General features: G+C 40.5%; 1 protein-coding gene across 2 annotated transcripts in view; it reads right to left on the bottom strand.

The window, feature by feature from the left end:
• LOC136857690 (hemicentin-1) overlaps nt 1-12,911 on the bottom strand; it is a 509,109-nt gene extending 496,198 nt beyond the window's left edge. For both annotated transcript variants that reach the window (XM_067136543.2, XM_068225274.1), the window contains exon 1: nt 12,084-12,911. In XM_067136543.2, the coding sequence (XP_066992644.2) occupies nt 12,084-12,906 (823 nt within the window). In that variant the 5' untranslated portion in view covers nt 12,907-12,911. The remainder of the gene's footprint in view (nt 1-12,083) is intronic.
• Between the last annotated feature and the right edge of the window lie 971 nt (nt 12,912-13,882).

The raw sequence follows: 13,882 nt of genomic DNA on the forward strand, positions 1-13,882 counted from the left end.
TGAATCATCCCCTGCAACTTTGTTGTTCTTCAGTTCTATGACTATCTTCCGAATTTCATCTTTGTTTGGAGAGACAATCTGTGTTTCTTTGTTCTGGACATTGTTTGGCCATTTATTCCTGGGTTCATCACAGTTCAACAGTTATCAAAATAGCTTGCTAGGATTAAGAAAATAATAAAGAAAAATATCTTTGAAATCTTTTAAGAAAAGACCAGGAAAATAACTGATAGGGAATCTGTCACCTGAACGACAGCCCTAAACACAGATCAGTGGTGATTGATTGATTGATTGATTGATTGATTGATTGATTGATTGATTGATTGATTGATTGATTGATTGATTGATTGATTGATTGATTGATTGATTGATTGATTGATTGATTGATTGATTGGCTTGTCCTGACAGTGTTTAAAATTCACAAATAGATAAACATGTAATATTTATATAGACTTATTTTTCACATTCTAAAGTTATACTTTCTTAATCTGTTTACCCTCCAGGGTTGGTTTTTTCCTCAGACTCAGGGAGGGATCCCACATGTACCGCCTCAAAGGACAGTGTTCTGGCCGTGAGAATTTGGCTCGGGGATAAAACTAGAGAGGAGGACCAGTGCATCACCCAGGAGGCCTCACCTGCTATGCTGGCCAGGGGCCTTGTGGATGGGAGGATCGGAAGGGATAGACAAGGAAGACGGAAGGAAGCGCCCGTGGCCTTAAGGTAGGTACCTTCCCGGCATTTGCCTGGAGGAGAAGTGGGAAACCACAGGAAACCACGGGAAACCACGTCGAGGATGGATGAGGTGGCAATCAAATCCTCTCCTACTAATTTGACCTCCCGAAGCTGATTGGACCCCGTTCCAGCCCTCGTACCACTTTTCAAATTTCGTGGCAGAGCCGGGAATCGAACCCATTCCGCCGCGGGTGGCATCTAATCACACAAACCACTACACCACAGAGGCGGACTGAAGTTATTCTTATGCAGATTTTACACGGGGACAGTAGATAGGACAATACAACAGGACAAGACAGCGGTTCGAGGACAGGACAATAACTACCGGTAAGCTATTTATTGCCTTGCGAGATAGCTTTCGCTCCTGTCGACGAAGGACAATGTCTTACTCCCAGCATTGCCCTCATCGTCCTGTCCTCGTGTGAACGCACTCGAGGCAAAGGAATAAGAAAGTAAACGTGGGATCGGTATTCGAAAACTGCTGCCAAAGTAGGATTCCGACTTCAATTCGAAATTCATTAGTGTTCATAGGGACCACGAATCTCCTTTTTCTTTTAACGATAAAAGAGACGATGCGTTAATTCACCTTCTATTAGTCTAATATTTCGCAACAAGATATGTAATATCTTTCCTAAGTCTCCTTGAAGAGCAAGTTGTCATAGAACCATTCTGACGAAGAATGAATGTTGTCTTGTTGTTATGCGTTAATGGACTGTTCACGAAGCACAGAACAATGAAATGGCGTAGGAGCCTGGCACAAGTAAGTCATTATAAAAGGACTTGCAGGTGTTCGCGATCTATTAGACCAGAACTGTAGCTAGAGCTGACTGACTTGCACAAAAAAATGTTATTGGCTTTACGTCCCACTAACTACTTTTACGGTTTTCGGAGATACCGAGGTGCCAGAATTCTGTCCCGCAAGAGTTCTTTTACGTGCCAACAAATCTACCTACACGAGATTGATGTATCTGAGCACTTTCAGATACCACTGGACTGAGCCGGGATCGAAACTGCCAAGTTGGCATCAGAAGTCCAGCGCCTCAACCATCTGAGCCTTACAGTACGATACTCGAATGAAAGGTGAATATGCAAACACAAACAGTTTGGCTAAATTATACGTTCATTTTTCGGAGGGCAGATTTCCTAGATGGCACAAACGTAACGCTAATATTGTAAGTATATTCGGATAGACTTATTTATGTGAACAGCTGTTTTCATTAATGAAGATCTGTAAATCTAGACACAGATGAAAGCTCACCGATCAAAACTTGAAATGTGCTTTGCGTTGCCAGTACGCAAACGATGCTGCCAAACATTAACACAGTACTATCTGAGCGAGCCCAACCCCGTGGAAGAGCAGTACACTCGCGATATGTTTCAGATCGTGTATTTAGTTTGTTGTCATAGTCATAACTGATATGCACATATTGAAATGTTGTTTAAAGCGAGCGCAAAGTATGTGTACAAATCCCATAAATTGTATTTTCTTTGAATAAATGGGCGTGCCCCAAAACTCTAGTAACTTACTGTAATCGTGAACATTTATTTATTCAGGACATATTGCACACTGTTGTGTTTTTCCTTTGTCTATGCTCCAAATTATTATTATTAATGTTTGCTAGTGGCTTTACGTCGCACCGACTCAGATAGGTCTTATGGCGATGATGGGATAGGAAAGGGCTAGGAGTTGGAAGGAAGCGGCCGTGGCTTTAATTAAGGTACAGCCCCAGCATTTGCCTGGTGTGAAAAAGGGAAACCACAGAAAACCATCTTCAGGGCTGCCGACAGTGGGATTCGAACCCACTATCTTCCGGATGCAAGCTCACAGCTGCGCGCTCCTAACCGCATGGCCAACTCGCCCGGTGTTATTATTATTATTATTATTATTATTATTATTATTATTATTATTATTATTATTATTATTATTATTATTATTATTATTATTATTATTTTATTCATATGGAAACATCTCCGTGTGGTTACTGCAAGTACCACCACGGTATGCAACCCACCTATCCACTGCTCTCTTCTCACATGGTAGCCAGCCGCCCCGAGCGGAGCAAGTAGTACCTGTTCCCTAGAGCAACTACCCGATCACGTCTGACCTAACAGACAGACAGACAGACAGACAGACAGACAGATAGTACACATACCCTGTAAACACTTCATAACTAACCATGACGACGGTAAAGTGCATACATGCGCTGTACGGGTGTTTATAACGTTGTCTGCATATCGTTTTCTAACAACATTTAATATGAATATGTTATTTTTAGGTCGTCATTATGCACTTCCGCTAGCTTAAATTTAGTTTGTTTTGTTTGTATCTGAGCAAGTACAAAAGTTACTTAACATTGTGTATGTTTAACATATAGGCTTATTCACTGCCATTTACAAAATAATGTTCAGATTTTAAAAAAATAGTATTTTAAAATCAAATTCACATTGTTTGCAGCTAATAGAGGTTTGCACGATAAAGAGTACAATACATTGAATATTTATATGATTTTTTCACGGATATGATTAAAAAATTCGTATTATTAACAACCGCCCTGGAAACTTTAAGATATTTCTTTAAAAATATTGGTTTCTAAATCGTGCCTTCAATATATCTTTTTCTAATTTTATATCACTGTGAGGTATTTTAAAATTAAATAACTTGTGCAAATTAAAGAGCCAATAGCATGTTGTTCATAAAAAATATACTACCGCGCAAAATGTCATGTGAATATTTTCAATAGTTTTTGAATTACGATGAAACCCATATGTGAAGATGAAAATTACGGAAAATGAACTACAAATATATGATAAAGTGAAACCTAGCAAGTGACATACGTGGACATTTACAAAGATATCTTTTTGAAATAGTGGAGATAATTACCTTTTCTTCAGCTCATTAAAGAGGAAAGTCAAGTTCAAGAAGGAAAAAAAACCACAATGAAGAACTTTAATAACATTTAGAAAAAAACGAGCACACCCATGAGGAAAAGAAGATGCATCTTCTATGCTCACCAACAAAGAATTGACCATCAAAAACTAACATACCAAAACCACAACACAGTCCCCCAAAGGCCATCTGGACCAAACAGGTCAAAAATATCTAGACCAAACGAAAGATCCTACGGAAGTACACAGTAGAGACCTCCTCTAGATCTAGATCTAGAACTAGTAACACTAACCACAACACATCCACCAAACCAATGGATTCAAGAAAAGAGATACCACATGTAGGCCCTAAGAGAGTTGAAACCACTTATTTCATAGATTGCCTGAACTATGACGAATAAAACAGGAAAGTATATCATTCCATTTAAAACATCCTAAAAAGTGCAATTTTGTTTGCAGATAAAATCATCAATTTAATTGATTTAGGTACCAGTACACAGAAAAAATTGTCATGAATTTTGCGAGCATAATTGGACAAAGTTTCAAACATGTTTAACTTTAGCAGCAGATGAAGAAGAAAAGAGGTAAATATTTAAGAGCAAATTTCCTTTGTATGTTAAGATGTGTAGAAGGAGAAGACAGAGGTTTGTGGTAGGACGTGTTTCATTCCGAGAGGCTTGCAGACCGAACTCAAAAAGCATATTCATATAAGAGTTAGGAGTACTATTTTGAAACGAATGTCCGTTATCACTTGACTGAGGCCACGGTGCGGACTTTCGTCCCGAGCGAGGCTGCAGGTCACGGATAAGACAGTTCAACATCAGCTCTGATTTAACCTTGAATGGGATTTTCCCCGCCCAGTTGTGAATGTAGATTACATGCACAAAACCTACAAATGTATTCTTACGACATACGTTGCCGGCGCTTCGGTCAACGAGTAAGTTGCCTTTTGGTCTGGATCGAGTTCTACGCCCAAACGCTGCTGTGGGTGTCAATGGATGTCAGATCCAGTGGCGAAGCGTGAACTAAGTAAGGAGGTAGACAGAGATTTTTTTATTTAAACTATTTCAATCATGTTATAAATGGAGTTTTGTTTTCGACGAATGCAAATCTGTATTCAGTATTATATTAATGACTCTGACACTAAGCCCTATAACAACCTATAATCCTACGTGCACTCCTTTTATTTTTAAATATGGACTAAACAGGCAGCGGGAGTTGTCAAATAACAACATACTTTTAGAATAAAAGAATAGCGACATATTTCATTGGTACGTAGATTCAATAAGAGAAATAAGAAATAAATATATTTTTGTACAAGCCCCCTTGAACAATATTCTTGTAAATGAGTTCAGTCCGCCTGTCCTTCATTTCAGCAAATATGTCTTTTACTCTCGTTTTGAAGTGAGGCGTGTTACTGTGTTACTAAAATGCCACAGCAGTTCCTTCTCTATAGCTAGAGTTCCCAAGTTGGACAGTCTCCGGTTGGTCATCGAAGTCCTTAAATAGAGTTTAATTCGTTTGAAGGCACTCATAGCGCTTCACTGCAATAAATAATAATAATAATAATAATAATAATAATAATAATAATAATAATAATAATAATAATAATAATAATAATGGCGTGTGGCCTGATGTAGGTTTTTCAATTTGACACCGTATAGGCGACCTGCGGGTCTGTGAGGAGGGGGCCCTACCTATGATCAATTCTAATTATGAATATGGCACACACGCTCAGCCCCCAGCCATTGGAATTAACCAATTAAGTTTAAAATCCCCGACCCGGCCGGGAATCGAACTCTCTGGATTGGCGGCCAACGCATTCACTAGAAACTGACGTTACCGGAATATACAGCATCAAGTTAAGCAGTTTTGTTGTTTCCGTATGTACACTCTGGAGTTCATTATTAAGAATGTAAGCCGATACTTGTTGGGGTTATAATACCATAACTAATATCTGCAGGTAAGAAAATGCATGTACTTGAAGGGTTTTGATGCTGTCATTCATTTATTAGGTGTAACTCTGCTATACTTCGTATTTGAAAATTATTATATTTTTAGACGTGTCTTATAATAAAGTAAATTCAAATTAACTACATTAAAAGCATGTCTGAGATGGTAGCCAATAAGAACACCATCATAACCGAGATCCAAATACTAACCAATGAGAACAAGAAGAGACGCTGGTAAGTCTATCTACTGGGCGGAGAAATCTCGCTATAGGGACCGTGCGTATAGCGACTGCTGCCATCTGGTGGCTTAATCTGAAGTAACTGGTAGGAGCGCTAGGAGCATTTTTCACCATCGAGTTAGTGAATAGTTTTTTTTTTATCTTACTAGCTGTAAGTCTTTGACTGATCACATTGCTTACTGAGGTAGCCTACGTTTTGATTAGGTTCTTTCAGCATATTCTCTAAGCATGAACGACACTCATAGAACCAGTAAACGCAGTAAATGTCACGTGAACTGTTCCGTGTATGGTTGTAATTACACCTACTAAAACAGCCCACCAGGAACGAATTATGTTTCGTTTTCCAGCCGCAGCTGCCCGTAAGATCAGAAGGGAAGCATGGATAACATCTTTAAAACGTTCAACACTTGATGGAAAACCGTGGGTTCCTGCCAGGAATTCAGATTGAAAGTTTTTCTTCCACCTGATATATGTGATGGCTATCATTAAGCTCTCTTCCTTTCCTCAAAATAGATTTCCTAAAATACTTAGAACTCCACATAACTTTCTAAAAAGGCTAGGAAAACAACAGATAGGAAATCTGACACCTGGCCGACTGCCCTAAATGGAGATCAGTAGTGATTGATTGATTGATTGATTGATTGATTGATTGATTGATTGATTGATTGTTTGAGGATTGATTGATTGATTGAGAATCTGCATCCGACACTTCATTGATGGAACACCTACCAGAGACCCTGATAGCCCTGGATATAAGCCTACTTTGCATATATTACCAGGAAGAACTAATGAGGACGAAATACGGAGGAAACTGACAGTCAGGTACAAGAGGAAGAAAGGGAGACAAAGTGAAATGCAAGAAAACACGAATTCTGTCCCTGAATCACAATCTCCCAAAACTGTTTGTAGTATAGGTATTCAGACTGATTATTTACCATTTTCACATGGCCAGGGAAATGTAAATGTACTATTTTGTCATTTATATTTGCCCAGTGATAATTCAAAATGTGATTCAGAAACTCTGGCAATTTTACACACGAAAGTGTTAGACAAACAAAACGCGTACGGAAGCGCTGCGACGTAGCAGAAAAAATAGTTGTAGTAAAGTATGTATCCATATTATTGTCTACAAGTAAAATATTTCGTACTTTTTCTGAATTTACCGCAGATGTAACACTTTATTTGAGTAAAAGCAATTATTATCTTCCATTTGGGACAAATAATAGTGACATTTCGTGGATCGGATTCGTTGACATAACCGGAAAAGTTGAACTGAACATTAAGGTTATGTTTAATAATGTTTAAACCACGATGATTACAAATTTATAAAACATTAAAAGGATCTAAATTAATATTTTTTAAAAATTCTTATCTTGATGTTAATATTATATGGGGTTTGACTAACATTTGTCTCTCTCAGATATAAACCAGATAATTCTTTTGAAAGTTTTTCTTCCACCTGACATGTGTGATGGCTATCATTAAGCTCTCTTCCTTTCCTCAAAGTAGATTTCCTACAATACTTAGAACTCCACATAATTTTCTGAAAACCTACAAGAATAACAGCATTCGACATAGGTAATTAATTCAAATTATGCGTATTCACAACATATTTCAATAAGTAAACAACAACAGCTGATGTTATTCTGGTGTTTCTCCTACCGATGAATAATCGTCTCTTCCGCTAGGGGCGCTCCGGTCGAAAATTTGTTGTTACGCACGGTCCCTATAGGAAAGTCATAGTTCCACAGTCAGTACCTACAGATAGCGTTAGTGTTGCTCTATCTGAAACCTATGAAAATCAAATGAAACGTACAGTACACAAAATGGACAGCGTCTACTTTCGCCTACGTGCTTCGTGTAACTAACGCGAGCCCTAGTATTGCCGAAGTGAGATGAAAATAAGTAAAGCGGGGAAAACAATAATGTCACGAATGTGGATATACAGTAGTTAATGTTTTAAAAACTAATTGAGTTAACTAGACAATATTTCGTTCACAAAATATTAAGTGTACACGCTGTCTACCCTGTCTCCTCTGACTCTTCGCCCCTGGTCAGATCTATTTCACAAGCTGTTTCCATGCCCTACGGTCCATAATTCTAGCACTGTCAGGGTTTAGTTTGTGTTGTATGAAGTCATCTATAACTTGGTGCCGTTCACTGAGTGGGTGTGTTTCTCAATAGGAACCTGCTCATAATTATCAGACGAAGCCTCACAAGTTGTGAAGTGGTGGTGATTATTGTTTTAAGACGAAGTACAACTAGGCAACCATCCTCTATATAACACTAACCAGAGAGAGAAAATGGAACGGATCCAACTCTTCGAAAAATGAAGGTATCGGCCAAAGAAAGACAAGAGCCAAGAAGAGTATGGGAATGAAAGTCTCCGTAGGCCTCGTAAACCTAAAACCGGCGGGGTCGGAAAAGAACAAGATTTGACCAAAGGAGGTCGGATAGTATAGGTGAAAGTGATGAGCCTGCCACAAGTAAGTGGAATCAATGCTAGGGCTCAGCTACGGGCTCCGTGGTTGCCAACTCGCGCTCCCAAGTTAAGAGCCCCTGGAGCTCCTTTTAGTCGCTTCTTACGACAGGCAGAGAATACCGTGGGTGTTACTCTACCACCCTCACCCACAGGGGTGTACAACTTGTGAGGTCTCTGGGGATCCAATAAGTCTGTTGGTAAAGAGTAGTGAGGATCATGATAAGCTCCTTAAAACCACAATCACCATTGTCATCATCAAGGAAAGTGAGAAAATGAGAGACCGATGAAGAAGAAAAGGAACAAGTTGATGCCAGGAGGACTGGGGAAAGACAAATGAGAAGGGCCCGTCATTTTCCAATTACTTCCTGTTCTGTAACATGACTGTCGGCATAGATCTTCTTAGAGATTAAATTTGCATTTTTCTTCAAATTTTTCAACTCTCACAAACAGTATTAAAAACACAAAGCACCTTTAGATTGCTTATGCGTCTGATATTGTCGCTCTCAAGAGAACAAATTGGGGCAAACATTCGTTTACAGGAAGGGGAATTAGGGATTGGAATAACTTACCAAGGGAGATGTTCAATACATTTCCAATTTCCTTGCAATCATTTAAAAAAGGCTAGGAAAACGACAAATAGGGAAACTGCCACCTGGGTGACTGCCCTAAATGCAAATCAGTAGTGATTGATTGATTAGAGTGAAAGAAGGGAAATATTTTCATGCATTGTCCACGTTTGAGGACATACGAGGGGCTCATAGCCATAGTGAACCAAATCCACTTCGTTATATTTTGATGTAAAAAGTAAAGTCATCTCCGTAGAGGCCATGAAGGCCCTTGGAGGGGTTGAAGGTAAAGGCTTCCACTATCAGTAACCTCGGCGCTTATGGGGTAGAGTGGTTAGTTCTTAACCTGGTACTCACTTTTGGTGTAGGCTGAGTGAACCTCAGGATCATATGCACTTCCAGATGTGGAAATCTCATTTCTTAAATTTTACGACTTCCTGACGGGGATTCGAACCCACGTCTTTCCGTGCGAACCAAGCACGCCTTTACCGCCTCGGCCAGGCAGCACCTTATATTTTGATGTAGCTGATGTAAAAGTTACAGTACATTCTGTTCTATTCACTGCCATAGTGAACCAAGTCATTAGTAAATTTGGCATCTCTGGTGCTGCCCTTGTAAGGTAGACCCTTGACAAGGGCGGGTAGCATTTGCCGTGTATGAGAAGCTGCGTGTTATTATGGTGCGGAATAGTATTGTGTGTGGTGTATGAGTTGCAGGAATGTTGTGAACAGCATATACACCCAATCTCCGAGCCAAGGGCATTAACCATTTAAGATTAATATCTTCGATCCGGCGGGGAATCGAACTCAGGGCCAAAGCCGTGTTCATAGGAGGTTTATGGGGACTAATTCCCCACTGAAATAAAAATGAAATTGACATCTAAAACAACACATGCGAGTTTTGAAACCCATTACATTCAAATAAAGGAAGATAAGGACTTCCACTATCCATAACCAAGTGCACCTCCGAAAGTAGAACTCTTCTTTCTTAAATTATTCGACTTCCTGGCGGAGAATCGAACCCACGTCCTTCCGGATGAACCAAGCACGCCTTTACCGCCTCGGCCAGGCAGCCCCTATTGTTAAAACTAGCACTTGCAAAATAAAACAGTTGAATTTAACCTATAGGCTAAAACTGTGTCGTCGTTAAAGGTTTATCTGTTTCAGTTACGGTAACACATTTACTGGAAACATAACTGGAAATTTTAATTTTTATGAAATAAAATATGAATTGGTCCACCTCTGTGGTGTAGTGGTTAGCGTGATTAGCTGCCACCCCCGGAGGTCCGGGTTCGATTCCCGGCTTTGTCACAACATTTGAAAAGTGGTACGAGGGCTGGAACGGGGTCCACTCAGCCTCGGTAGGTCAACTGAGTAGAGGTGGGTTCGATTCCTACCTCAGCCATCCTGGAAGTGGTTTTCCGTGGTTTCCCACTTCTCCTTCAGGTAAATGCCGGGATGGTACCTAACTTAAGGCCGCGGCCGCTTCCTTCCCTCTTCCTTGCCTGTCGCATCCAATCTTCCCATCCCTCCACAAGGCCCCTGTTCAGCATAGCAGGCGAGGCCGCCTGGGCGCGGTACTGGTAATTCTCCCCAGTTGTATCCATGACCCAAAGTCTGAATCTCCAGGACACTGCCCTTGAGGCGGTAGAGGTGGGATCCCTCGCTGAGTCCGAGGGAAAACCGGCCCTGGATGGTAAACAGATTACGAACGAACAAACGAAAATATGAATTGTCTGTATTTAATGTTCTTAATACATTTTGTAACACCATTCAATAATTTCACTCCAGACCAAGTTGTTTATCTTATCTTAAAATGTTTTATTTGGGTATTTTATTAGCGTCGTACAAATATAGAAAACGGAAAACAAAAGTCTATTGTCATAATATTTTTTTTTTGCAAGCTGTTTTACGTCGCACCGACACAGATAGGTCTTACGGCGACGATGGGACAGGGAAGGGCTAGGAGTGGGAAGGAAGCGGCCATGGCCTTAATTAAGGTACAGCCCCATCATTTGCCTGGTGTGAAAATGGGAAACCACGGAGAAACATTTTCAGGGCTCCCGAAGGTGGGATTCGAACCCACTACCTCCCGAATGCAAGCTCACAGCTGCGCAACCTAACCGCACGGCCAACTCGCTCGGATTGTATATAGTAAATGGCGAGAGGAGTTTCGAAGTGAATAACTATTAAACCTCTGTGCAATTAATGGTAAAATTTCATTAGAGAAGTTAGATAGGGCCTGTAGCCTATCGCACATCCCGACAAGAAACTGTATAACACTAGCGCCAACGGAGGATGAAAAGTGTTCAGTTTATTATTTCAGATATACGCATCAGCAGTATACACTTTTGTTTCTGGTTCTATTGTGAACTACTGCAGCTTCGATCAAGAATGGATTGCGAATCAACCAGTTGAACAGAGAAACCAATATTGTCCAAAGGTCTGGCGCATTTATGTGATGGTTGATGTGAGATATTCAAACAAGAAGTAAGCTGGGATGTCATTTGCAAATCCATACTAAAGAACGGCCATATCGTTGTACAATTATGCAGTGGCACGATTACTAGAAAGAGAAACCTAATTAGACACTCGTTGTCTCACTCTGAAGGACGTCCGAACCGTTGTAATGAATATGGTAGTTCGCTTTCTTGGAACGATAATCTTATTAAAAACCTATTAAACACTCAGAAAAGGCCGTTCGTCAGTAACACATGCAGGAATACTGTTTTCGATCATTTATTTGTTTTCAAAACTCGCAGTTTAAGACATTCACTCTCCGGAAGTGTCATTCGCTTGAAACGTACGCCAAAGTACATTTCCTCTGATGTCTTGGCTTAAAATTAAATACTTATATTGTAATGGTGAATAAAAGGTAAAAGACAACTAATTATGTTTCGAACTCACTATCTTCCGAAAAGACAACTATTTATGTTTCGAACCCATTATCTTTCGAAATGTTAGCTCACAACTTCGTGAACTAAACCACTTTGCCAACTCGTTCGGTATATTATTATATTTACAACATATACATTTACAATAAGCAGTCGTCTGTTTTACGAGTCTATGCATCCAGGATTTGGAAACACCATTATTCTATTCTATTCTCAAATAGCTTGTTCTGTTCATACATTGCCATTAAGGTGTGCCTAAATGCCATTTATCTCTCACTAATGAAATAGTTGTACTTGTTAAGATGCATGCTCTAGGATTAACATAGATTTACTTACTGGGATCATGGAAGGGAACTAGCACGTAGTTGTAGATGGGTTTCTCCTGGGCCTCCAGCATGGTCTTGAGAATGGCTTGGGTACCGTTCAGCACCTGGCGAAGATCGTCGTACATGGAGCCTGTGGAATCGAACACGAAGGCTAAAGAGACACCTCCCTTAGCAGCTGCCTCCTCATCCTGAGATGGACCGTCCCCCTGGTACCCTTCATCCCAGGCGTTGTCGATAGCCCACGACTGCTCTGTCTTCCGAGGTGAGTAGAACCGGTAGCCTAGACGTTCCAGCTCCATGGCAGCATCCATTAGCATAACATCTGGGTCAAATAGACCATCAGTCGATGTTTCTGCTAGTAACATAGTCACTGTACTATTTGCTGCTGTGACATCTGCGTTCGATGCCGTATCAGCCTCTTCTACAACTTCAGTAGTAGTAATTACGGAACTTTTATCTCCGGGAACTTCGGTTCTTTCCGTAGTAAAAGTATCAGAATAACCTCCTGATGTTTCTGACTTTTCTGTTGTGCCATGACTATCGGTTGTTGACACATGTTCTGTGAACGAACCATTAACCAATTCTCCCTTATCGTGCCGTCCATTGTCTATATTTACCACATCTCCTAAGAGACCTTCTCCTTCTAACTCAAGAATATCCAGAGTCTGACCCTCATCTTCCGTCGCAGATTCTTCCGACAAGAAGGTTTCGTTGGCAATGACTGCGGGGTCGTCGAAGAGAAATATGAGGTCTTCGCCATGATCACCACTTCCTTCAGCAGCTATACTCACCAGCAGCCCTGTCAACAAGACAGCTGTCACTGACACGACCATCTCGCGCCGCCGCTCTGCGGGAACTAACAGCTGTCTTTCCTTGGCGCCAGCGGAGTCGCGCAAAACATAGCATGTGACCGCGCATCTGATATTGATATCAGAATGAAACAAGCTCATTGTTTATAATAGTTGTGTTTAGACAACCTTCGACATCAGGATATTTTGCGAGCTGTTACTGTTGATATTAATTTACAGCAAAAAGGATCAGTTTTGTAGTATGAACAGATGTCCCAGTTTTCTGCAGTCTCGCGATAAAATTCAAATTGCCAATTGTTCTGAATCTTGAAATATGCGTTACCCTCCAGCTTCTCTTCGTAAATTTGAATCAAAAGATGTTAAAATGAAAAATAACTCAGAAGATAATCAAGTCTTCGTGTCAGCGTAGGCCTGTAGACGTATTGGAATTGACTTGATAAAGTTTGCCGCACATTGGAGGTTTCAGAGACTTCCATCAAAACTAAAAGTAGTCAACTCCGAGGCCAGTTCGAGGGCAATAATTGACATTTTTAGGTTTTTATACCAACTGATACCAAATTCGTTCTTTTATTTGGTGACAAGTGTTCGTCCAGCGCTTTGGTTGAATGGTCAGCGTACTGGCTTTCGGTTCAGAGGACCTCGGGTTCCGGCCGGGTCTGGGATTTGAATCAGGTCTGGTTGATTCCTCTACCTCGAAGGATAGGTGTTTATATTCGTCTTAATACACAGCTTCAGATACATACAACACATCGCACGACAAACCACCCTGAATACATCCTCCCACACAAGGTCGGCGTCAGGAAACGCACCCAACCGTAAAAATAGGCTAAATTCATTCAAAGTCCGACCCCAAGTAATTGGAAAAAGACCAGAAAGAAGAATTGGTGACAAAGGTTCGTAACTCAGTTCGAGCAATCTTGTATATAGCCTAACCCACATTTCGTAACTATGAAGTATGATGGCATATTTCACGTGGAATAAACGTAATGCCTCTTAAGAA

The sequence above is a fragment of the Anabrus simplex genome, chromosome 1, assembly GCF_040414725.1.
Source record: "Anabrus simplex isolate iqAnaSimp1 chromosome 1, ASM4041472v1, whole genome shotgun sequence".
In the NCBI taxonomy this organism is placed as follows: Eukaryota; Metazoa; Arthropoda; class Insecta; order Orthoptera; family Tettigoniidae; genus Anabrus; species Anabrus simplex.